At 42.0% G+C, this 25,750-nt stretch overlaps 3 protein-coding genes across 3 annotated transcripts; all 3 read right to left on the reverse strand.

Annotated features, from left to right (window-relative positions):
* Nucleotides 1-1,598: 1,598 nt before the first annotated feature.
* On the reverse strand, nucleotides 1,599-3,021 carry fabp7a (fatty acid binding protein 7, brain, a). Its single transcript, XM_062397031.1, has 4 exons — nucleotides 2,889-3,021; nucleotides 2,205-2,377; nucleotides 2,025-2,126; nucleotides 1,599-1,880 (listed from the first exon to the last, which is right to left on the reverse strand). The coding sequence occupies exons 1-4, from the start codon at nucleotides 2,959-2,961 to the stop codon at nucleotides 1,830-1,832; spliced, it is 399 nt and encodes a 132-aa protein (XP_062253015.1). The 5' UTR covers nucleotides 2,962-3,021; the 3' UTR covers nucleotides 1,599-1,829.
* A 1,008-nt stretch (nucleotides 3,022-4,029) lies between these two features.
* usp40 (ubiquitin specific peptidase 40) lies at nucleotides 4,030-15,756 on the reverse strand. Its single transcript, XM_062397029.1, has 31 exons — nucleotides 15,008-15,756; nucleotides 14,838-14,905; nucleotides 14,572-14,685; nucleotides 13,636-13,800; nucleotides 13,308-13,454; nucleotides 13,060-13,203; nucleotides 12,680-12,808; nucleotides 12,447-12,551; nucleotides 12,235-12,342; nucleotides 11,914-12,114; nucleotides 11,421-11,556; nucleotides 11,148-11,229; nucleotides 10,851-11,022; nucleotides 10,669-10,753; nucleotides 10,418-10,488; nucleotides 9,921-10,330; nucleotides 9,692-9,839; nucleotides 9,557-9,611; nucleotides 9,138-9,191; nucleotides 8,828-8,916; nucleotides 8,573-8,659; nucleotides 8,432-8,468; nucleotides 8,237-8,301; nucleotides 7,908-7,982; nucleotides 7,612-7,812; nucleotides 7,034-7,152; nucleotides 6,861-6,926; nucleotides 6,512-6,722; nucleotides 6,182-6,277; nucleotides 5,993-6,087; nucleotides 4,030-5,772 (listed from the first exon to the last, which is right to left on the reverse strand). The coding sequence occupies exons 1-31, from the start codon at nucleotides 15,195-15,197 to the stop codon at nucleotides 5,664-5,666; spliced, it is 3,834 nt and encodes a 1,277-aa protein (XP_062253013.1). The 5' UTR covers nucleotides 15,198-15,756; the 3' UTR covers nucleotides 4,030-5,663.
* Nucleotides 15,757-16,885: 1,129 nt separating this feature from the next.
* On the reverse strand, nucleotides 16,886-24,676 carry LOC133962068 (thrombospondin-type laminin G domain and EAR repeat-containing protein-like). The gene is made up of 13 exons (XM_062397507.1): nucleotides 24,373-24,676; nucleotides 23,132-23,355; nucleotides 22,238-22,611; nucleotides 21,745-21,835; nucleotides 21,467-21,623; nucleotides 21,251-21,382; nucleotides 21,093-21,163; nucleotides 20,454-20,615; nucleotides 20,151-20,358; nucleotides 19,807-20,039; nucleotides 18,191-18,369; nucleotides 17,916-18,017; nucleotides 16,886-17,631 (listed from the first exon to the last, which is right to left on the reverse strand). The coding sequence occupies exons 1-13, from the start codon at nucleotides 24,452-24,454 to the stop codon at nucleotides 17,478-17,480; spliced, it is 2,169 nt and encodes a 722-aa protein (XP_062253491.1). The 5' UTR covers nucleotides 24,455-24,676; the 3' UTR covers nucleotides 16,886-17,477.
* Between the last annotated feature and the right edge of the window lie 1,074 nt (nucleotides 24,677-25,750).

Consider the following 25,750-nt stretch of genomic DNA (forward strand, 5'->3'; position numbering starts at 1 on the left):
CTTCTTGTCAATGCAGGAATCTTTTTAAACCACATTTATACTTTTAATTATTATCCTTAATTAGTTTTAGTTTTATTTAATTTGTAAAGCAGCCTTGAAAGGTACTTTACAAAGCCAATTATTGTTATTATTATTATTATTGTTAATGTTGTGGCAGCTGTTGTTGTGATTATCAACTCAGACAAAATATTGAAATCCTTTTATGATTTTGGGGATTTTAAGAAATCTTAAGATTGAGTCCAAATTCCTTCAACAGAACCAGAACCCCATAATAAACCAATAATCAATAAATTATCAAACTCTGTAAAATATACTTTACACTAAAACAGAAGTCAGTGCTGGATTTTTACGTAGTTTAATTCAGAAGCTGTAGATGAACTCACAACACGTCATGTGATATATGAGCAAAATGAAGAGGGAGCATCAGTGATTTGAACCCAGTGGCCGGCTCACAGAATGTAAAACGCTGAGTCATACATCAGTGAGGACAGAATTTAGACTGAATATAAATAGATTCAGACACAGCAGTTTTGGAGTTTGTCAGTCAAAGATGCTAAAGAATAAAGTGTCAGGTCAAGGGGTCAGAAGTAGGGAGGTGTCGGCTGAAGACCACGTTTACTGTCCAATTTAAGGAATCAGTAAGAAATGAGTTACACAAGATTAGAAATGACACTTTGTAAAAACTCAACCCGGCCTTCACACTGTGTTCCTCTAATGAGGCTGGACAGGGGGGGTTACTACAGGTCGGCTTACACCACTGACACAGATTCCTCACAGAGAGGACAGTCCTGCTCTGCGTCTCCTGGGACGAGCAGCGAGGACAGAACCAGCTGAAACAACCTGTTACTGTTTCCTGGACGGCAAAGGGCTTCCCTCTCCGTGAGATCGACTCAGCTCCTCTTTGCACCGTTGGAATCGTCACTATGACTGGGGCCTAAAGACAATGCTTGAAATCAATTCAGTGGGCAGCGATTGTATGAGTTCCACTCCAGTTACCATGGCTTCTTTGTCTCACCGGCCAATTGAGGGGAGTCCCTGCCGACCGGGCAGCCTGTGTGTGGGGACGGGAAGAAAGGCCTTTTGTAGTAGCGGTGTTCAATTGGATGGAGAAAATGTGGGAAAGATGGAGGATAAATGAGGACGACTCCGTGAAGTCTCGTTTGAAACCAAAGCTCTAAAGTTCTGCTCTAGTTTTAGACCCTGAACCTGTGTCTGTCCTCTCCGCTCCCTGTCTGTCACGGTTGGTCCACAGCATCGAATGTTGCCTCTGACGTGATGACACCACGACTTTAACCGGATTATCCCGAGAGCGTGTGACATCAACTTCCCGGCCCGGCCTGCCCCTCCACCCTCCCCTCCCCTCCGTCCCCCTGCGGCTCCCAGACGCCTCTGACCATCTGGGGGTTACTGCAGGACACCCAGGCCCCCTGCACCATCGCCCCGCAGCTGTCACCTGGAACTGCACCCGTGACAGGGACTGCACTGTTCCCACAGCGTCCAGGGAGACGCAGGACACTGGGAGAAAGACGCTCTATGTGCTGCAGAGTTCAGATAAATTCCTGATTAACTGAAGAAAAGAAAAGATCTGAGACTTTAAAAATCGTTTAGTCTAGAAGTTTATTTCTTTTCCCTTCACAGTCTGAATTTCCTACAAAAGGGCCCTGGAGAAGATTCCCCCAAAATATGGATCACAAGTCTAAAAAAACACAAGTGAAGTGCAAATCATGGCATACGCAATAACAACAAGGTTTTTACTTTTTAATAAAAAAAAACAGGTGAACACCTTGTTGATGAGGGGATGATTTGTTCTTTCGACTGCAGGGTGAAGTTTAGGCTTTCTCATACGTGCGGACGGCCTGGACTCCCTCAAAGGTCAAAGTCTGAGGAGCAGGGACGAGGAGAAGCAAACAAAAGGCAACAGTCAGTGGGATTTTTAATACAATGTATCGAAATCATGCACAAGCAACACCTTTTAAAACTTTATCTGCAGGGCTCCATGAACCGATCGAGTACTTCCCACTCACCATCACCATCTTCCCGTCCTTGATTTCTCTCACAAACTTGGTCTCTTTCCCGTCCCACTTCTGCACCTGCACAAGTTTGTCTCCGTCCATGGTGAAGGTCGACTGCAAACACAAACCGTGCGTTAGAAGGTCCAGGAGAAGAAGTGTTTATGATGAGAACATCCGGGGGCCTCCACTCACTTTGACGTGGCGGTCGTCAGGCGTGGTCTCGTCGAACTCCTCTCCCAGCTTGGAGGAGACCTCGGTGTTCCTGAAGGTGCTCAGGGTCTTCACCACCACCTTGTCTCCGTCCTGGCTGATCACCACCGTCGGTTTGGTCACGTTGCCCACTTGTCTTGTGGCAAAACCAACACCTGAACAAAACATAAATACTCTACTTTCAACTCTGCATCACAAATCAGGACATTAAAGGGATAGTTCACCCAAAAATGGAAATTCACTCATTATCTTCTCACCACTGTGGAGGGGGGTGAAGTGTTTGAGTCCACGAAACACTTTAGGAGGACATCAGAGGACTTTAAGGCTCAAAATATATTAAAATTACACCGTTTCAAATGTGTAGTGATGACTGTCGGGCTTACAGACACTTAGATGACACCACATCTAAGGTTTTCACATTTGAAGAATCAATCCCTAGTTACTTCAGTTCTATTGGATTTGGCTGCAACTCTGTTACCCCCCTGAAACTCCAGAAGTGTTTTGTGTGGACTCAAACACTTCCCCCACCACCTCCATCGGCACAGTGCTCAGAGGATAATGAGTGAATTTTCCTATTTGGGTGAACTATCCCTTGAATTTCCCTGCTCCACTCAGAATGAAGACATTGAAGCATTAGATCAGCAGCTTCTAGAATAACACACTCACCCAGAGACTTCATGTACTCATCAAAGTTGTGGCTGTCCACCAGTTTCCACGAGGCGCAGAAAGCATCGACCATGTTTGCAGATGTTAAAGATCCAGGTCACAGACTCTCAGTCAGAAGAAGATGAAGCTGCTGCTGCTGTTGCCACATTAATACTGTCACACACAGCCCTGACGTCAGCAGCGGACTCACAGCTGATTGGAGGACGGGGCCGTTGCCTGAGCTGTAATTGTTTAATACCACAAAGCCTTTTGTTGGCAGCACTGGAGACTAATGTGTTTAGATGAGAAAAGAATCGGTTTGCTCTGTTTTTATTCTATCAGAATCATTATAATGACGTTTCATTCATTAAAATACTAAATCTGTTCGCTTTTTCTGAAACTTGATAAATTAAGGTAAGAGCAGTCTGATGATGACCCGAAAAACAACGAAGTTATATATGTATGGAAAACCCTAAGATGGAAATGTATTTTAGTTTGGCTGAAAGAAAAAGAAGAGTTTGAAAATTCTTTTATAATTTATTTAAATTATTGATAAATGTAATGAATCTATAAAGTACATGTTTTTATTTATCTAAATAAATAAATAAAAAAGTCGGAGTAAAACAGTGTAATAAGAAATTCTGCCCATGAGTCAAAAAGAGCATTTTATTTGTTTATAAAAATTTTGTAAATAAAACAATTACTTTAGAAAAAGAGGTGAAGTGTGTAAACCAAAATGTTGGACAAATGCTGACCTGATGGTGGCGTTACAGAAAGGTTAATAAGATCTCCATAGGATTTTGACATTTTCTAAAAGAAACATTTCGTATTCCTATTTAATAAAAATAAATTATAGCCCATCAACAAGTCACACATCTTCTGTACAATCTGTACGTTTTTTTGCACAATTTCTTTATTCTCTATATACTTTAAAAAAGTTAAACAATGCATGTTTGTGGCTGGTGAAACTGACAGTAACCCGAATAAAGTGATGCTGCAGGCAGGGAAACAAACCTGTAAGACTGACTGAGTTAAAACTGTAAACCTTTATTGTTGATAAAATAATTTCACCAGACAAACAGATTCCCGATGTCATACTTCAGCAGAGCAATAACACCAATGTGATCCACAACACTAGTAAATGATACACGATCAAAACAAATTCACCATTGGGGAGTATGTTCTTTATTTCACTCGTCTGCTTCAATCAACCAAAAGAAAATTGTAATTAGAAAATTCTTGGCACAGATTAAGGCCAAATTAATATGAGGTTACATATCAAATCAAATCCTCCTCAAAACAAAAATGTCACAATTCAATTTATACAATAATACAAGTATTGTGTCACTTATGTCGAATAACTTATTGTTACTTCCCTGAAGTCCACATATAGTGCATGCAAATGATACATTACATTGTCCTCAATGAAAACTCGTGAAGTAAATTAAAGGTAATTTAACAGGTCATTATAACACAAAGCTTTTGCTCCACACAGCTTTTCCTGTGTGTCCTTTTAAAATGTGAAAAAGACAGAATTAGGTGAAACTGAAGATGCTTTTCTTCTTCAATTTCCAGCTTCATCAAAGGTGAATAATGTCCAACAAAGGATAATTACATTATTTTCCCATTTACAGAATATGATGAGACGTAAACAACCCTGCAGCTGCTGTCAGTGAACACCTGAAATGTAAAATTACACAGATTTATACATTAAAGACATTGTTGCTGTGTAAATACTTTAACTGTAAAAGAAGAGGGGAGCGGAGGTAGAGTGAGAGAGGTAGAGAGTGAGGTAGGGAGGAAGGAGCGGCGTTGAGGCGTCTCCATGTTAAGGCCCGTCTCTCCTCTCCCTTATCAACCGAAAATAAGCCCGTCTGTAAAGCCCATGATACAGGATCGTGTTCATGGTGCATTGTGAGAGGTTTGTTATAAAAATTAAAAAAAAGTAAAAGTCACATGTTAAACTTTTAGAAGAACATGAGAAGTGAGTGAGGTTATGGTAACGCAAAAAAGTTTGATTATTATTGATCAAATTCCAAAGTTTTGGGGAAATTTTCAATTGAAAAATAATATATTGTATATTTCATGGATCTTGATGAAAAGAATCAGGCACTGATTCCGCGTTCTTGCAATTTTGGCCCGATCCAAGTTATAAGTTGAATGGGGTAGCATGGGCTTTTTTTTAAAGCCACAAAACAGTGATGCATTATTGCGTGGATCCGGATCCAGTGATTTTTGGACTTCAGATCGGGCCCTTGACAAAGTTATACTCTATTGAGAGTCATGCTAGTTTTCTACTTTAGTGGCTTGTACTGGACCACTGGTTGCTTTAAGACAAAATATTTATTTTATTTGTTTGTTTAACCACAGCTCTAGAAAGTTCTCATTTCAGGTTTGTAACCTCAAGAGGAAATAAAGTATAAATACTTAAATTCATACACTTATTGGTATTAGGTTGTGATTTAGCAGTTGACCGATGCAGCATTAACTCTTGTGAGAGTCGATAAATGTGGGTGGAATATTTCGATTCTGTAGAGGCAGGAAGAAATAAGTCATCAAAGTAAAAACATAATTTTGTGTTGAAATATTGCAAATATTACAAAACAGCTAATCAAAGATGACATGTTTTCCTCTTTGAGACGCAGAAAAGGAATTAATGGTTTGATGTTTTGAGGAAAGAAAAATAGCAAGACTTCAAAGTGGATTGTCTTAAATTTAATGTGGCCTCTGTGTATGTGTGTGCATGTAGTGTTAAAGGTAGTCCTGATTCGTCCATGCACATACGGGAGCCGGGTGCTATCTGAATTCCCCAACATTGATTGACAGCGCCACCTCCGGCTTCCTAGATTTGGTCTGTCCAGAATTCTTCTGCGGTGCAGCGACATCAGATCCTGCAGCTTTCTCTCTAAAGATAAGATAAGGGAATGAAAAAAATGTTAGATAAGAATAATTCAAACTAATGGACGGTATAGAAGTTTCACAGCAGCCAAATAATACAATCTGCTGAAGAGCTGGAGTTTTCTTCTCCCGACAGACACTTCAGGCAGTAACAAATCCCCAAAATCATAGCGAGGTAACAAAACATTTTCCCAGCTGCTGCATCTGGAAAAGTGAAAACATCCCACCCTTTCCTGCGTTGCTCGGCCTGCTCCCGGAGCCTCTGCTGGCCCTGCGTGTCCTCCAGAGTGACAAAGTCCCTGTTGTTGTCGATTAAAAGATTCTGAAAAAGTCAAATCAAGAACAGATTGAGTCGTTTCTCACACAAAATCCAAACTGACAAACTTACGAACAAACAGGGGTTTGACTTCAAACACCTTGATGCCGATTGTGTCGCCATCTTTCAGGTGGAACGGCGCTCCCAGCAGGGATTCTGTTCGCTTCTTCTTTTTCTTTTTGGAAACCTGCTGGTTCTGACAGTAACAGACACATTATTCAGTGACAATAGACTAATGTCAGACTAAGAATAATGAGCAACATGTAAAACAATGCTGAGATATGAGGGTCATTTCTATACCTGGGTTTATGTTTGCTGATCTGCATCAATGTGAAAGCTTTTATTTGACAGTATAAATACTTTAGAAGAGCAAGTATACATATAAACACATCTAAAAAACGGTTTCCGATCATGAACCTTCCGATCTTACCCAGTTGGATATATCTTCCCAGGTGTGCTTGTCTGGCTGGTGCTTGGCCAGCAGCAGAGAATCAGGGGAGAGGCCGTAATGTGCAGCCAGACATGTGCGCAGAGAGCGAGGTGAAGAATCCCGGGAGGCATCCCACAGCAGCTCCTCGGGGGGGTAGTAACTCCTCTCCCCTGGTACTCCCATCCTCACAGTTAGTAACACCTCCTTGGGCCTTAGGGAAGACAAGGAGGAAATAAGGCAAGAAAATAAGTTACATAAGCAGGTGAAAGAGGCTTGATCCTGAACCATTTCACACGGTGGGATAATAATGTTTTAGATTTTCAGAAATTAGTTTCAGCTTAAACCTCACCCAAGATCTTCCTCTTTCAGAAGCTGCTGCACACAAAGGTCTGTTCCACAGCTCAGCTTCAATTTCCTGATCAGGAGACGATAAACAAAAATCAGACTCAAACTATCTGTAAATATCCAAAAGAAAATAATCTCATCTGTTAGAAAAAGAAAGGGACTGGAAAGTTGTGCTACCTGAGCGTTAGTTGTTGTCCTCTGAGGATTCGTGCCAGCCTCCCTCCCTCCAGCTGCCACACACGCATGAACGCAGTGGTGGGCACAAACATGTTCTGGAGAGCAGGCAGCGTCAGCACCTGAACCAGAGGGAGAAATAAAGTACAGCGAGAGGAGAAGCTTTAAACATTTGGAGGAGAGAAAGCACTAAAATAACAAGCCTCATCGTTACAGCCCCTTTACAGACAAAAGAAGAAGAGGAACATTTGTCTATATATGATGACAAAAACATTTAAGGAGGACTTCTTAGACTGTAGGACATTCTGGATGTGAGACTCAATTAAGTCAACAATCAGTTTTATTGGAAAATGCAAGAAAACATTAATAAATTGAGCAACAGAACGTTATGAGGATTCGTTCCCACTCCATTTTAGCCATCTAATCAGGAGCAGATTAGAGTTACCTAAATCGTTCAAGGGTAAAACATCAGCCCAACATCAAAGTAATTCAAACTAAAAACATCCAAAGATGATTCAATTGGGAGTTTTTAAGGAGTGGACTACCTGACTACATCTTAACACATAATCTACATGTTGTACCTGAGTCTTGAGATCCTCCAGTGTGGCCTCATCTGATATCTCCACCTGTCCTACGCCTCTCACCTCCACCGCGCTGCCGCCACACAGAGGAGCAGAGGGACTCTGTGTTTCATCTCCAGTCTTCACACTGTCAGTGTGTTTAAAATCTGTCTCTGCGTTTTGGGGATCCAAATACAGCCACATGGTTAACTTGAGGAAACCCTGCCAGAGAGAGAGACAACAAAAAGTTAAAATGAGAAAGGTAAAGTTATAATATACCAAGAATCTCCAAAAAGAAATTAAAAACATTGAAGAACCTTGGGAGGGAGTTGTCCTTCTGTGACGACTAATGAATCTCCGCTGCTGATCTTCAGCTCTGACAGAGAGAGGTCCTGAGAATACAAGATTGATGTCAACACACTGACGTATACCAGCATGCCACTTTTACCAAAAACATTTTATACTTCCAGGCCAATTTACTTTATGAATGCAGAGACTCCTTCAAAGTGCCTTCCTGTTAGACGATAAAAGATTTAAAGATTCTCTGAGAGGATTTTGCCGTTTAGATGAAGCTGCAATGAAACGTTATCCGTCGACACCGTTTGATTCAGGTCTCGCATGATGTTTAATCTACTCTGTCACTCACCTCGTCCATAAGTGGCTCTCCAACCTCTTCGCACCAATCGAGCCTCCTCAAGTGCCAACAGGTTCCTGCATGCACACATTTTACTGACATCAACCAACCAGATATTACAGCACAGCAGTTAAATATATATGTTTGATGTCAGCGTCACAAAAGAATAGAAAATCTTCATCTACAGTTAGAGTGAGTGAAGTTTACCATCGAGTCCGACAGCATCCAGCATTGACTGTAGACACTGCAAGCAACAAGATTAATTATAATTTAATTTACACAAATAACACACAGGCAATGTAAACAGTGTGAAACTTGCAGATAATAATTAGATTTTTCCCCCCTCACCTCTTTGACCGTGGAAGTTTCCTCCACAATTATGTCCATCTCCATGCCAGTAGAGGGCGCTGCTCCCACAGAGAAATTCAAAAACAGCTGCAAGACAGAGAGAAACATCAATCAAGCGTATAAATAAATCTCGTAACTCTTCTTGATTGGTGTTAAAACATATAAGACACTGTACTGTCGGAGGTTCCGTGATATTCACCTGTGCAGCTGCGAACACAAAAGGATTTATTGAAGATGTCAAATGAAAAGACACACCTGTGATGCCTTGGGGGCATTTCCCGGACAGAGAGTCAGTGTGGTCATGAGTCGCACGCCTGCATCTCGAACGCTCAGCTCCTCGCACACTGCCAGAGAAACCAGAGAACGATAAGTGCACTTCAGTAAATGGTTGCTTCAACTTCAGATACAGATGATAAGAGAAAAATTACACACAGGGAGGGTCCCTTTTAAAATAAATTAACAAGAGGACTGAGCAAAGGAATGTGTATCTTAATATTTTGGATGAAATGAGGGGGGTTTCCAGTTGTTACTGATGTGCACCCTCAGGTGAGAAATGACAGAGTACCTGGAGGAAGGAGTTTCCCTGTGCAGTCCACCTGTCTCAGACAGAACTGAGCACCTGGTCAGTGAGACAGAAACAACAGAACTGAATTAAGAACATAAACATTTTAATTATTTGCTGGCAGCACAAACTCCACAGAATGTCCATAGCACCGACACATTTGAGTTCTCACATGCCCCTGATCAGGAGAAGAGCCCCTCCAGATGCTTTGAGGAGACGATCCTGAGTTCAGTGTATGTCTGGGAGCAGCTTTATATAATGTACATGAGTTAGATTAACATCAGACCTGCTTTGACGTACGTTCATGTGCTGCTACATTGTGTAAAAAGATCCTGACTAATAATGGAGGTGGGGAGTTGTAAGGGAATCCCTTGCAGACATGTGCAGTTATGTGTAGTTATGTTTAATACTGAGCGTCTTGCCTGGAGCCTTCTGCTGCAGCTCCTCCATGGCCCTTTGTTTCACCTCACCCAGCAGCTGTGAGCGAGACACATTAAAAAAGAATAAGAAGATGCAACAAGAAGGAGCCAAAATACAGACGCACAAAAAGGACTAACCATATTTCCTGTAGCTGGAACCTTAATTTTTCTTCTCTCCTCCACCTCCCCTTCACCTCCTCCTCCATGAGGTTGAAACTCCACCTGCAGCCAGCGGCAGTCAGACGGTGTAGTCACAGTGACAACATCTCCATTTAGGGAAAACACACTAAACAAAGAAAAGACGAGAGTTGTAAGAAACACATGTGTACAAAGTGACAGCAGGAAATCAGATTGCAGAGAATTTTACCTGCTGTCAAACGACTGTGGCTCCAGCACCAACAGCGCGTCTCCGTCTTTGAGTGACAGCTCCTTCAGCGTCCGCTGCATGTCGTCGGGTGGGAACACCCTCCACCCGCTCGCCCCTCCTCCCTCTCCTGCTCCTTGCTCTCCCATCTTTCCTCCCTTATGCTCCTGGCACAGCAGACTTTCTTTAGGCTCGCCCAGCGCCTCCTTCACCTCCCCGAGTGTCACGCCGCCTGCAAACCCTCTCGCCTCCCTCTTAAGTCCTGGTCCCCCATTTTCAAAACCACCTCCGCTCTCCTTATATTCCATCCCATTCCTCGCCTCCTGCTCCACGTCTTCATCCAGAAAGGGACGGACTACAGTCAGCAGCACGGGCTCCCACTCAGCTCCGGTTAGGATCGCGGCGCCACACACCTGAAGGGATTCAAAACCAGTATAAACATGAGTTTGTTTGGATCTGGACTTTGGAGCAGGTTTAGGTTGAAACGTGATTTTCTTCACCTCTCTGCCGTTCCACACAAACAAGTCAGAGTTTGTGTAAATGCCTGCACTGTACAGGGAGACGTTGTCATCTGAAAAGAGAAACACAACCAGTGATATCACAGAGGTGTTCAGAATGGGAAGTTTCACAGTCCTCTTAAGGTTCATTAATACTGAATGAAACAGAAATGGGAAAACTTTTGTTACATGGTCTCTTTTCAATGTAAAGGCAGCAGAAATATGTCTTTAAAATATTTGTCCAAGTGTCTCACCTGTGAGAGTATTGTAGAGGTGTAAACCTGCTGGAAGACTCTTGGCCACAGTCAAAGCCATGTCTCCTTCCCAGAGTTCCTGCATCTGAACAGACGAATCCGCACATCAAACACAGATTATTTCTGCCATTCGTTTCTTGATCCAAAACATGACAAACAGTGATTTGTGGGGAGGAGGTTACCTGGTAAATAGATAATCGCAGGTCTCCTACGGTATGTCTACGATCGAAGCTGAGGGTGGTGCCTCCGTTGGGTTCTTTGTCCGCTGGTTGCAGGGCTCCATTATCAAGTCGGTAACAGGGGGCCAGGTGCAGACGCAGCTCCACTGTGTTGTTGGTGGCTTCAAACTTCTCGCTGTGACAGAAGCAGAGTTGATTCATATCAGTCTTTTTGCAACAAACCGGCGTTTCATAGAGTCATGGGAACTTAAGATGCCAATAAATCATCAATTGATTGTGAGCATGTGGTTGTTTGTTTACCGCATTTCTTGCAGTTTGATGTTCTCCTCCTGAGCCTTCTGGATGAGGTGGAAGGGAACTTTATATTGTGGATTGTTCAGAGCTTGAAAAAAAACCCCAACATATTTCACACATCTTATTACTTAATTTTTGCAAAAATAAATGCAAAAACAATCTGACTTAACAGAATGAAACCATCGATTAATTGATCCTTTTTTCTCAACATGAACTCCCTCAACTCAACAGGGCCGATGTCCTCTTCCCATTACAAATGAAAAACATGGTGTCCGTTACCTTCACTGGGCCTCTGCAGCTGTGTTTTCCTGTAGAACAGCATGTACGCGCTCTCTTTGCCCTGGAACTGCTTCTCTATGTCAGACTCCCTGATGGAGGTCACCGTCGAGTCGTTAAGGTCAAACCAGTGGCTACCCTGCTGACAGGAAGATACACCGTGAGAAACAGCCGCCAAAGTAATTACAAGATGACCCACTAGGAAAAAATATTTAGAAAACGGTCACACTGGATAAATGTCATTTTAATGGAGTATTACACATAGTTTACAGTTTCTAGTGTTGTATTTAAAGTTTTTATAGCCATTGGACGAGATACTTGTGGTCTGAAGCATCAAATATCATCTTTATGTAGTTTTACATCTCATCTCTCATACTCCATCACAAAGCCTTTGTGCTGATTGTCAGTTTCTGAGTGATGCATGGCCAGTCCCACCACTGTAATGGATTGTAGCCGACAACCGTTGCTTGTAAGACATTAGAAATAGCTGCTATACCTCTGGTTCAGCTTCTGGCTTCTGGTCCGATCCTTGCTGTTGTTCAGCAGCTCCTGGGTCTGAAGCTGTCGAAGGATCAGAGTTAGTGGTAGGCTCTGCTGGGACCGGTGGCTCAGTCACTGGGCTGGGAAGGTTGGTCTTCAGTGCTACCTTGGTGGCATTGGACACCAACATGAACACATCGTTGTGGGACTGCAGGAACTACATCAAAGGAGGAAAAGTTAAATGACAGAGGGATTTATGCGCAGAAAAATGTGAGAAGAAAAAATGATGTAAGCCTGAAATTACCCCCGCGATCGTTAGCAGATATACCAAACTTACCTTTCCTATGGGACCATAGGTTTTTTTGAACTTTTTGTTCCAAGATGAACCGATCATATTCATGAGTTTCTGGCCCAGTTGGTCCACCAGGACAGTCTTTGATGGCTCCTAGTAGACAGGAAATGAACAGCACCAAATAAGGTTTCCTCCATACAAAATAACACCTTGATTAAATTCAGCAAAAGAATCTCATGGAGTTGTCGTCGCAGCACCTGGGAGATTATAGCAGTGAGGACAGACAGAGGGTCGTCTTCTTGGAGACGGGGCTCAAACGCTTCCTTGACTTTCCTCTGAGTTTTAGGTTTGCAGTCCTCCTCCTGAAAACGACACAGATGTTTCCTTTGCTGACACACTCACAGAACACACACTCATAATTTAAAAAAATGGTTCTGACAGAAATATCCCCAGAATCCTAATAGCCACTTCTTATCTCTGCTTTTCTCACCGGAGGCTCCCATCGACCGAGCTGGTCAATGTCCCGGATATAAACGTGGTAATGGCCACCATAACAGCCGCCCTTATGGATAATCACAGAGAACAGGTCGTAGCTGTAATCTGAGTCGTCTCCGTCAGTCTGTCAGAGAGAAACACAACGATGGAATTAAACTCAAACATTGCTATTACGTTATTTACAACACTATGAAATCAATAATAGAGAGTAATATGAAACTATAGATGTTTTTCCATTGCCATACGATATACATCATCATATCCCAAAGCTCTATCTGTAGATAAAACACCATAAATGTCAGATTTTATGCATCAAGACATTTCACCAAAAATGTATTCAGAAGTGGACAAATGTTGTAAAAAACTCTCAGGTACCTGCTCACAAAATGGCCGCAGGTTGAAGGTGAGGGGGAAGCTGTAGCGTCCAGTCTCCTTGTATCGCTCACATTTGGCAAAGTCGAAGCTGAATCTCAGCAAAGACACGGTCAAGAATGGAGGAAGCTTCTGCAGCTTTGCAGACTGAATAATAACAAAAGGAACAAAGAAATTAAGGTAAGAAACAGTAAAAAACTTCTTCATAAACTTTTATATTGTGTTAACACAATGTGAAAGCTGTAACTGACCTTGGCAGCCGTGACCAGCCTGTCGCACTGTCCACAGCGGTACAGGTTATTTCCTTCAAACAACTCCTCCTCCACAAACATGTTCCACAAAGCCTCCTCCAGGCTCAACACACCGCAAACACACGCTGTCAGGTCGAGAAAGTCCTCCTGAAGAAGATACAAATAAAAATGACCATTAACAATCTCGGTCTTAGAATGTAGTGGTGAGATTTATTCTACGACAAATCTCCTGTAGTGTTTGACATCAAATGTATTCAATCCAAATTAAAAATGTATCTAAAATGGAGCCGGGTAGCGGGACAGATGATCCATGCACATGTGGACACACCTGTCTCTGGCTGACGTTTCCACACTCCTTGCAGACGATGCTGTTGACAATGGTCCCGTGGTAGAGCCGGTGAATAAATGTACTACCACTGGTTCCCACAAGAGAGTGCTCCAAAGCGCAGAAAAGGATTCTGTTCAGCTCCTGCACATCGTGTTGATTTGTGCCCTGAAAGAAGACGATCGCAAAAATAAAAAGGATCAAATTCAGGAGAGAAAGATGAGTTCAACAAATAATATTATTCTCTTCAGTATCTGTAGATATTACAGAAGAAATCAATGCATTCCACTGTTTTAGACTTATTGGAAATCAAGGCACCACAGAAACATGGTTCTCTGGAGATTAAATGTTTGAATTAATCTTTTCTATAATAAGATAATGCTTTTTTTTTTTTCATGCAGTAAGTAGCTTTCTAATTTCTTCTCAGTAACCCGCTGCAGTGTACAGATCACTCAAATACAAAGTGGACTCAGAAAGCATGTTCTTCCTTCATTAAGTGTCTCTGTAATCTCTCTTAAACTGGCTTGTAGTAAGGGACTGGGACCCAGCATGGCACTCGCTTCTGTGAAACCATCATTGACACACGGCAACAATTACACTTTCTGATTTGTTTTTAGTAATATAACTCTCTCACTCTCCAGTTACACTCTCTGGTTCAAGTTTAATCACATCCTCCAATTCAGTGTCTGTTTCTTTCTCCCTCGTCGTGCACTTGTATTGCATGACTACAGCTGAAATGCCTCCGGACAAAAAACGGAATTCCTATCATGACAACTCATGTGTAAGTCTGGAATTCAGATTATTGAATTCCAGTGTGTTTCTCCAGTCAGGACGGGAAGGTCAATGAGTCACTGAAACGAGAAGAGTAACCTGAGCCGCTCTCCATCTCACTGATCATGAACAAACAAACAAACAAACTAACAAACAAGGGGAACGGACCTCGCTGCTGTTCCAACCGAAGCTGTCAGTGAGGGCGGCGGTGGAGGCGCTCTGCTGGTCCACCAGCAGCAGACGGGAGAACAGTCTCTGCAGCTCCAGTGGGATCAATCGGACCTGAGGAGAACATCAGACACACACATAGTGCATCAGCTCACACTGGATATGTTCTGTTTACATTGTATTTCTATTTTTCCTGCTGCACGTTTACTTTCTTTTACGTTTAGCAATGTCTTATCTTATCTCCACAGGCACCTTGCCATTCTTACTTTGGCCCCTGGTTTCTCCTTGTCCTCCAGGCATCCTAACTCATCTGGCCCCAAACTGAACAGCTCCTCTGCGAAGGTAGAAAACAAATAACGCGTAAGTAAACAATGTCAACAGTGTGATAAGCAGCAGTGAGGGGCGGTGGATCCGAGGAGGTCATCCCGGGCCTCACCTCTGAACTCGGGGGTGAACAGCAGGGTCTGGAGTAGAGAGTTCAGGTAGCACGTCCCTCCCTGGTTCTTGATGCCGCACAGGTCGCTCCTTCCTCGGGCGGGAGGTGGCTCGTCTCCCCCCTTTGGGAGAAGGCGGGTGGAAGAGGAGCCTCCCTCATCCTCCTCTTCCTCGAACAGATTCCCGAACATGTCGGGTGGGTTTCTGGGTGTTTTGTATCTGACCGTGTGGTTCTGCGGGGACTCGCCGCCTCGCAGTGAACCGTGTGTTAGCCCTCGGACACCTCTTGCTATCTCATCTTGGTCTTACCGAGCTCCCTGTTGACAGCGGCCGGGCTGACTCTGAAGTAAGAAGACTTCACGGGGCTGAACATAGCGACTGTGGCGGGATGCTGGACGCGCTGGCCTCGCAGGTAGCTGGCTCACCTCGCTGACGGAAGCTCAATCAATGACAGGACACTGACGAGCAGCTTGACCCGAGGAAAAAAATCAGGCTGTCGGTACCATTAACGGCCTGAGTCTGTACTGACGGAGGAAATAAAAACTCTAACCCGAAACTCTGAATTATATTTTATTCCAAATGGCGCCTGACACCGACTCTTTCTGCTCCGTCGGCCTCACTTCAGATACGAAACGAAAGGTAAATAAGAACACCGTCGTTGGACAGTGGGCAGCCATGTTTCTTCCAGACCGATAGTGCACCGATGCATTGTGGTACTTGTAGTTGCAAACTCGGTTGACGTACACGCTTAAAATCAACTCAAACCAAAATCTTAAAAGGAAATATTGTTTTATTTGTGGTAATTCTCGTTCTGTGTTTCTATCTTTACGAATTAATTGTAACATTAACTTGGCTACACAAACTACATTTACTAATGTTTCTTCCTGTACTGATGCATTGTGGCACTTGTAGTTTCACACTTGGTGACCATGAACTGAATATATTTCCTTTTAATATTGCCAGTGTTTAGTTGTCATTCTGTATTTTTCTCTTTACGGTGCAGCCATTTTAATTTTTTAACATTAACTCGCTACACAAACTACATTTCCCACAATTCAATTTATATCAGAAATACTTCATTGATCCCAGGGGGAAAATGTGTTTCTCACAATAGCTCCATGCAAGAGTAGTATATAAGCATATAAAGCTTTATTTATATATAAAAAATGTATTGAATATGTGTTATCTGTACATTGAGTACTTGACATGTATTCCCATAACACCAAACTTGATTTATCAATGCCACTTTATATAGAGGTTGGCAGCTGTGTGTTCGGGGCTATGATTACATGATCGCAGTTGTCACCAGCGTACCAAGCTAACGAAAGCTAATTCAACGCCAGGACACTGACGTCGGTATCAACGGTCTGTGTCTCCATGAAAGAATAAAGCTCCTCAAATTGAAACTCTTAATAATCTATTAATCCATTTGACTTCTGACCCCTGCTCTGTGTTCCTCTAACAGTCTTACAACGGATAACACAAAAGAAAATGTTTTTGTTCTTTATAGCAACAACCAAAACTACTTTTCCCCAAATTCTATTTATAGTATACAAGGACCATGGAATTTGTGGCCCCGTAGCACCAAACTTGATTTATAGATGCTACATTTTATAGAAGTTGGCAGTTATGTGCCCAGGGCCATGTTTTGAAGGTTTGCATACCAATCAGAGACCTCACCAGGTATCCGATTAGCCACAAATTAACTTGGAATGAAAACTTTTGCACTGCAGGGTGTGTTTGACACCCTTAGTTTACACCCCCACATGCTTCGACCGAACATCGCTAGGAGCTAGGAGGTGAAAAAATGAGTAAACAACTCTTGTCTTCCATAATAAAACTGGTTTATTGTCATGTTAATAATTTACTTTTACACACATAGACATAAAAAAGCTGTATCAGGCTAATTTTCTTTGAGAGAACACATTCTAGCTGATAAAGAAAATGTTTAAATATATTTTAACTTAAAAGGTTTTTACAGAGAGTAAGGAAGTCTTTCAGGCTTTCTTGAGTTGTAGTGTGTATTTCTTTCAGAAAATACACACAAATAGAAATCTTGAGCGCACTATATTTGTTTTAATATGAGGTACATTAGTTGTTTACCAGGCCTTCTTGCAGGGTAAGTGAATGCAGGGTTGGCTGTTTTACCAAATTCCCTCAGTTGAACTAATTATTAGTTTTCTGTAAATGTTATGGTGATGAATAAATGATGGTCATTGCAGTTCCCATGCAAATTCTATGTGAATTTGATGTAGTGTTTCTCTAAAACCTATTTCAAAGACATTTATACCAAGAAATATCAAATCTTTCTTCAAAACCCACCATAACAAATTTCTGTGAATCTGAAACAACACTTAGGTCTTTATGATTGCTATATAGCCCCTGACTGTACAGTATGTAATTAAGGTTTGCAAACAATTTCTCACACACGATCACAGATAAAAAAGGACACATACACAAACACACACATGCTAAAAGGTTTTGAGCTTGAACACTTTGGAGAGAGGCTCTTTGGCACTAGAGTAGATCAGATAGGATTCTCCCTTGGAGCTGAAAAACTCCCAGTCACTGCACCCGATGGTTGGGAGCCAATGAACAGGAACAAAGCCTTCATATCCCTGCCATCTAAAATACAAACAGAGAAGAAGAATTAAATCCAATGTGTATTTGCATCTGCTCAACAATTGCTCGAAAAAAAGCTGTGGGCCATTTCGTAGCTCCTAGTAAATCCTCTTGTGTCAAAAGTGCTGGTATGCTTTCCTGTGTCTGGCTCACAGGAAGGAAATAAATCGACATTACAAGAGTGTATGTCCTCGAGATGATTTCAGCTCTAAATTAGAGCCCGACCATCACGGGTGAATTATTTAACAGTGGGAGGGGTGTTGTTGACAAGTTGTCAAGTTGCCTACCTGTAGAGAACGCTGTTCAGGGAGTAGGATTCTCCGTTAAAGGAGTTAGCCACGATCAGAAAATGCTCCTCCCCGAGGCTGAAGAATTCCCAGTCCACTGCACTGGAGAGACAGGACGGAATGCGGTTAATGCAAGTGAAGGAGATATAGCTAAAAGTAATTTTAGTTAGTTCTCATCACACTGATGAATTTCCAAGTGCCCATATTCTGGTAAGTTTGGTTTTATATGTAGTCTATATATACAGTATATATGTAAAATACTTGCAGACGTGTACCTGTAGGTGATAATATCCTGGAAGCGGACAAACAGCTGTCCATTCAGGTCCAGTTCGTAGATGGTGGAGTTGATGGCATATCGACTTGGTTCGTTACCTTGGAGTCTGTGTCCGTTTGCAACAACCAAGAAGAATCTGCTGCCAATCTGAAACATTTCCCAGTCTGTGGCGCAGAACGTCTGGTTTGAACGTAAGAAGGAAAACAAACAGTTGCCGTGGTGGAGAAAAGAAAGCGTTAAAACATGAAAGGAGACATCTAAGAATCACCACTTCATAACAAATGAAACCAGCTTGTGCGTACCGCCATACTAGTTGCTGTAGGAGGATGTATTCAGACGCAGTAGCACTTTAAGTAAAACACTAACATTTAAATGCTACCATTGCTAACAGTGCCAATGTTATGATGTGTAATAGGATAAACCCAGTCACCATATATAGCACATTAGCATGCTAACACGTAAAACCAATATATAGCTTATGCTCTTGAGAATATTGTTAGTTGTATTCGGTCATAATGTATTTAATTGATTAAAATTTTAGTGATAAAGTCAGGGGAACACATATTACAATTTCTATTAGGGGGAATATGAAGGCTTGTACCAATACATAGCATGGCAGTCCATCCAATAGTTGTTGAAACGTTTCAATCAAAAGCACAAACTTTTGGTGGAAAAGAGTCTGAGGATCATCAAAGTCAATAGGACAGGTAATAATGTCTTCTCAAATGTGTGAATGATATTATACTGGTTAAGTGAAAATGTTGACCTGATGGAGGCACTAGAGGAAAAGGGTTTATCAAAATGAATAAAACTCAACCTGTGAGGAACCTGAATGTCTAAGTGAAAATTCAAGACAATCCATCCATCGGTTGATCAGATGTTTAATTCAGTCCCACAAATATTGACAATATCGACATCTCACAGGACCAGCCGAGTCAGTAGACTTCATCCTCTGGGGACCATGCACCATTTAATAGTAATTCATAAATTAGTTATTGAAATTTTCAGTCCAGGTGGTGGATGAATTAACCATTTCATAATGTAGCCATGTGGTTAACATGTTTAAAAGGTGTCATTATTATGTTTTCTCTCTCATTTGATAATTTCAGGTGATTTATTTTCACCCGCCCCAGGGAGCTCTGGGGAGCCCTCAAAGTGCGCTGCGGAGTTTCCCTCAATCACCCACCTCCCTATGGTTTCTCATGTGACTATCAATGTGTCAACGCCCGCACCTCAAATGGGGCTAGATTTAAATGTATGATTGTCTATCAGTTGCATGTTAAAGCAGTGCTATCGCTATTTTTGGCACTTCTCGCTCCCCCATCTCTTTTCCCATTTATCTCCCCCTGTTTGTATTCACTTCCTTCATTGTGTACAGGTGGTATTTCATACTGATCTCAAAGATACTGATCTCATCAAAGCCCAGCTGCTCAGACAAAGACTCTATGTATGGAAACCACGCTGCTTAATCCTGCATCAAAGTGCGACTAACCTAAATTTACACAGAAGCTTGAACACCTGCCAAGTTCACCCTGTAGTACGGCAAAGTGCCCAACAACTGAATGATCCAACTTTTTAAAAAGGGTTAGGGTTAGGAGTTATATGTTCACAACAAACCTTAATTTTCTGGAACACCTGGAAGCGTCCATTGACCCAAACGTAGATGACAGAGTCTACAGCTGTGGTAACTCCATCGAAAGCATTTGCAACCACCAGGAAATGGTAGGGTCCAACGGTGAAGAACTCCCAGTCGTAGGCCCCCAAGGTCGTCAGTGTCTGGTGAACCTCAAAAGCCTTTGTTAACCTGTTCCACTTGTATATCACACTGTCAATTGTGTGATTATTATTCCCTGAAAGACAAACCAGAAGAGTAATCATTGTATTTTTATATTTCATACAGCTTCAATGCATGGATCCTGAAACTTTGATTATGTTCAATCATGTGAATCATTAGTTTTTACCTTGTCTATGATTGGCCACAGCGAGATAGGTGTGTTGCTTGATGGCAAAAGCCTCCCAGTCCCGGGCAGAGTAGGTCTGCAGAGACTGGAACCGCACAAACTGTTTTCTTTTCTTGCTCCACTTGTAAATCACAGAAAAGTCAGTCCCAGACTCTTTGTTAAAGCGTTTGTCCATCTCTTCCCCAGAGTTAGACACCACCAGAAATATCTACATCAAACAACAAAACAGAGCAAATATTGTGTCAAAGCTAAGAATAATGAAACAGGGAGCTCTAATATTTGTTGTGTTCCTTTTTGGCGTACTTTCTTTCCTATGTTGAAGTGTCTCCAGGCTAGGGCTTCATGTGTGGAGATATTCTGGTAGACTTTGAATCCCGAGTGGGTCCACAGATACACAGCAGAGCCAGAAGCTTTGGAACGTTGAGCCATGGCAGCCATCAGGCCGATGCCCGGTAACCGGAAAACCTAAAGAAAATTGAGAACAACAAACTAATTTGTATATCCAAGTTTTTGTCCCTGTGATCCCTTGTAGGGTCCCTGAAGCCCCTGTGTGGAAAACCTTTGTCTTTAAGAACAAAGGTTATTTTCCTCTCATGGGAATTAGATTTCCTTACATGTAAGAACAATGAGGATTCCAGGACTGTGTCCTGATTCTTTTGGTCTAATCGACAACTCAAAGTGCTTTACAGTAACATTCATCCATTAACACAGCACTTCTATACACACAGGTTCTTCTATCATACATATATTCATACACTGCTATCATAAGACCATCAAGGGATTTTGGGGGTTAAGTCTCTGTCCCGATGGCACTTTGGAATTCAGACTGGAGGAGTTGGGGATTGAACCACCAACCCTGTGGTTAGTGGACGACAGGCACAGCCAAAGAACAGACATCACAAGTATACACAAATATTCCTTGTCAAACAATTGGATAAATACCTCTATATCATGCGTTTCTGAGCTGGTGGTCAGGACCTGATGTTCCAACACGTAGTCCAGCCTTTTATGATCTGTGAACAGGTGGGGGGAGAATTTCATTAGTTCTCAACCCACACTGAGGAAAAATGTGCTGGTGACAGTTGAAGTGTGGTTCTCACCCTCCAGCACGGTGACCCACACGGAGCCGTCGCAGAGGTAGAGGCCTTTCTTGAGCGGATTGAACCACAGCTGACCTTGCAGAATCTCAGAGCACGAACGCTCCAAACCCACTGACACTCGCTCCTCCATGTCTGATCACAACAAGCAGACAGTTAGGGAGGAGGAGGGCGGAAGCAGGAGGGATATAAATCTTTTAACTGCCTTGTAAAAGTTACCGGAGGAAGTCAGGTGGCTGTCTCTCTCCTTTCCCGTGATGGGCAGGTCTAAGAGGAGAGGTGGTACTGACAGAGTTGCTAGCTGGGGGTTGGAAGATGGGCAGATCTGATGGGTGGCGTCTGAGCCTGGTACTAGAACCAGCTGCCTTAACAAACCCTGACAGCAGATCGGAAGGAAATGATTGGGAAAATGTATCAGTCATGTCATTTGAAATGATTTATAATCTTATTTGTTACGCGCCCCATTCAAGTTTGTGATGAGCAAATATAAATCTTACTGAAAACAAGCCTTTCCATCTTCCCCGGCTGCCGATGTGGAATCTGGATCCCTGAATGTTGACGTCTGAGGGGAAAGGCCTGGTGGGAACGCTGTTTGCCATAAAAGGAGATAATCATTTTTTAATACCTGATGTTGTAAGTGAGCATAAAGTCTGGGTAATTAAATCAGTTCCCTTCTATTTTTCTGTTTTTAGTCGTCAGGTAAATATGAGTCATGAACTGTATCAGGTGAGCACTGAGTTTGGGTGCTGATATTCCTCCCTTTTCTGCGCCAGAGGGAGTTTCCACTTAAAACCATCCATCACACACTGTCAGGCCACTATGATGTGGCTGCGGGGTGTGAGCAGATTTGGAGCAGTTCCATTGTATTGTGGTGAAGGATCTACTATCCCTCAAGGGGGCTGGGATGGTACAGGAAGAGAGGATGGCGGGAGGCAGACAGAAAACAGACAGAATGCTCAAGGAACAAAACAATACATCGACATAACTTACATTTCCAGTGGCGGGTTACAGTCCACTGACAGCCTCACGTGTTGACTGGTAACAGTTAAAACCAGAGTGTGCCACTGGTTATCAGCCAACTCGGTGCCCCGAAACACCCAGTGCTCCACGATCCCTCCGTGACCTTTAAAGAGGAAGTGCAAGGATTTTCTCGAAATCCTCAATCCCAAAATAATCTGTCCACGTTCCTCGTTACTTTGGAATTGCCTCTCCTCCTTCTTATTCTTCTTCTTCTTCTTCTTCTTTTCCTCTCCACTTTCCCTGATACTCCTCTTATTAGTACTTTCCAAAATGTTCTGCTTCTCCGTCACAGCTCTTTTCTCTTCTGTTTTTGGCATCGACATGGAAAAGATGTATTCATTTCTCTGTAAGAAAACAATAGGGAAATCTTTCAAATATATTGCATTATTCTGAAGTGGAAAGTAACAAAGTATATAACAGAGTTTATGGTAGATTCCTTGTTTAAAATATTTGATCATCGATTTATTAATTTGGTTATTTTGTTAAACTAAACACCTTTTTAAATCTTTATGGACAAAATGAATAGTCAACTAATAAAATAATCTGAGGAATAATCAATAATAAATATTTGTTGAATATTTTTTAAACGCAGTCATACTTTTTACTTCTACACAACTACATTTTATTGGTAAACTTCCAACTACTATTTATAGTTATATAAAGTTATACTTATTCTTACCTACCAAAAATCTCAGAAAATTACATAAAATAGTTTGTATTACCTTTAACACTATTCTGCTGCAAAATTAACTTAAATTCCGGTGCATATGTTATTTCTGTACTCTAGAAAACATTTTGAATGTATCTTTACGTTGTGGTATTCGTCCTTTTTCTGAAGTAAAGGATCTAAGTACTGCTCCTCACCTTTTGGGCAATGTGTGGGACTTTTACAGTCCCAACAATGGAGAAGTCTTTTGGGAAGAGGTCGCAGTTTGCCAGCAGCTGGGAGGAAGGAAAGCTCATGGAGGAATGAGGGCTTGAGAAATGTATCCCCCTCACCCCTCCGGCCTGCTTCATGTGCACCCCGGGCACGAGTCTGGAGGTGTCCCTCTCCAGGACAAAAGACAGAAGATCCAGAGGGAGCAAATCTGCAAACAATAAGGAAATAAAGAGGTCATGAAGACAGTTTCACTGCCTCACCCTATAAATCAGTGGTTCCTAACCTGGGGGTCAGGACCCCCTGAAGAGCTCGCAAAATAAATGTGAGCATCCTGAGATAATTAACAGGATAGTAAAGAATTGAAAAGGTTTATCTGCAGATTAAGTTCCTTTTTCAGACTTATCTAACTAGTGATATTCTCTGGTTTAACACCATACAGTTATACTCATCCAGGTTTCAAAAAACTATTCAAACTAAGTACCTATATTTAATTTCCCTGCTACTTAAAACTTTTACTTGATTTTGTTTCAGAGGGAAATGTTGTAACTTGTATCCACCGCAGTTATTTGATGGTTTTAGTCACATTTTAATTACCAATTTAAGATGTTGGCAGACAAAACCTGTTCAAATGTTAAATGATGTTATAGTATTGTAGATATAGTATAACTAAGACCATAGATCAAGCTTTGTGTCCTTTTTTAGCAGTGAGTACTTTAAATACTTTAAGTGCATTTTCCTGTCTACACTTGCACTTCTACTCCAGTAACCTTTCAAAGAGGGACTTTTAAGTGTATTTTACACTGTAGTATTAAGAAGCCCTGGGTGGCGGTGGAGCTTTAGGAAATTTAGCTATTAAAAGAAAGACCTTTATTGGGCCGCAGGAATAATGGAGGAGACGTCACATAATTACACCAAGTGCTCGTCTCAATATTGTGATGTGCATGGAATTTCTGCGAAATCCTACCAACATTCAGTGTCTGTACTTGTTTGTAGATATTAATTTAAATTAATTTTGCACGCAATACTGCACGCACAAACACTCCCACTGTACTGTAAGCAGACACAGACAGTTGGAATTATCCAAAAGAATTTTAGCTGGAGGGGTTTCCCAGATTTTAAGATGAAACCGAGATACATGCACCGAATAATCATTAAGCGAGCATCAAATGTTTGGAAACCTGCTGAGGTAATAGATGAGATTAAACAGTAAAAAATGGTTTGATACCTGTACAGTGTCTCCATGTGTCTGCGGCGTTGATGACCCTTAACCCCAGGAGAAGGAGCTGCAGAAATGTCAGCGATGACATCACAAAAAACCTGTTTGGTTCAGTTGCCAGTTGGTGTGACTGTCTCCATGTTTAGTATATTCGTTTTCTTCTCTATATCAAGTGGCTATATACACAAGACCATTGTGTTTTCTTCATATTGATCCAACTGAATTCTATCAGCTCTCTCCAAAGAAAAATGTCAAGTTGAAAGATTTCTCCTGGAACTCATCAAAGCTTCGCCTGCAACCTGAGATTCATAAATAGTAGCAGCAGAGGTCCTGTGCTGGGAGAGAAATCCATTCATCTGTGTGGAGAGTCCTGCACCTGCAGCTCCTTTTAAACACCGGGGCCATGCAAATCACTGAACAGCCCGTCACTCATCCTCCCACAACCGCCTCTGATGACACAGACCTGCCAGAGGGTTGGAGCTTCTCCAGCGCCTCAGCCCAAAAAGTATTGGCCAATAATAGCAGCACTTTAATCTGCTCAGATTGGAGTACATTAGTCACAGGAGAGAGCATAGCAATGACTATAAATAAGTAGTAGTAGTTTTTGTTGTCAGCTGACAAAGTTATAATTGTCAACAGTCACACACAATTTGATAGTTGTAACAACAATTTGACTTTGTTTAGCTGGTTACTAGGCACTCCTTCAATAATCACTCGGTGTTGTGAGAAACGCTGTCACATTAAGCTTGTGTCAGATCTCTCAGAATCCTCTCATGCACCGACCGGCTCATTTACAAGGCAAATGCATTCAGCGTCTCTTCCTCTCGCCCACATTAAGATCATAAACTGCACCTAGATCAGGACACAAGATACCAATGCTGCCCTGCCCTGATCTTCCTCTATCCTGCCATCAATCTCTCTTCCTTCCAGGCATGGCACACATGTGGAAGTTGTAGTTTGAATGCAGTAAAGTTAATCATCCACTCGTGCACATGATTTTCCTTATTCCCGGTTTGATTCATCAGCCGCATTTAATCTCAATGCAACTGTTCAGTCTCATCAGATCAGATCTCAGGTTCCTCATCAGGCCTCAGGTGGTACAGGACATCCTGGAAGGTGATACACTGTCAGATAATAATAATCATCCTCTGATGTATTTGATAACAGATTTTAACCTGCCTCATTCAATGTAAATCATTTTTAATATTTATCAGAAAGCTTTTATCTGGTATTTTTCCTGCATCACACTTCAAGTTTATGTGTAATTCTTTGTTTTGATCTTTATTTCTGTGTGTGTGTAGGTTTTTCTTATCTCTTTCAAACCTTTTCAAGCATAAACACGGACCTTGCAAAAGACCAGTACCCCCTGTCATGGTTGAGTGGCGCC

Source organism: Platichthys flesus, chromosome 10 (assembly GCF_949316205.1).
Source record: "Platichthys flesus chromosome 10, fPlaFle2.1, whole genome shotgun sequence".
Taxonomy (NCBI): Eukaryota; Metazoa; Chordata; class Actinopteri; order Pleuronectiformes; family Pleuronectidae; genus Platichthys; species Platichthys flesus.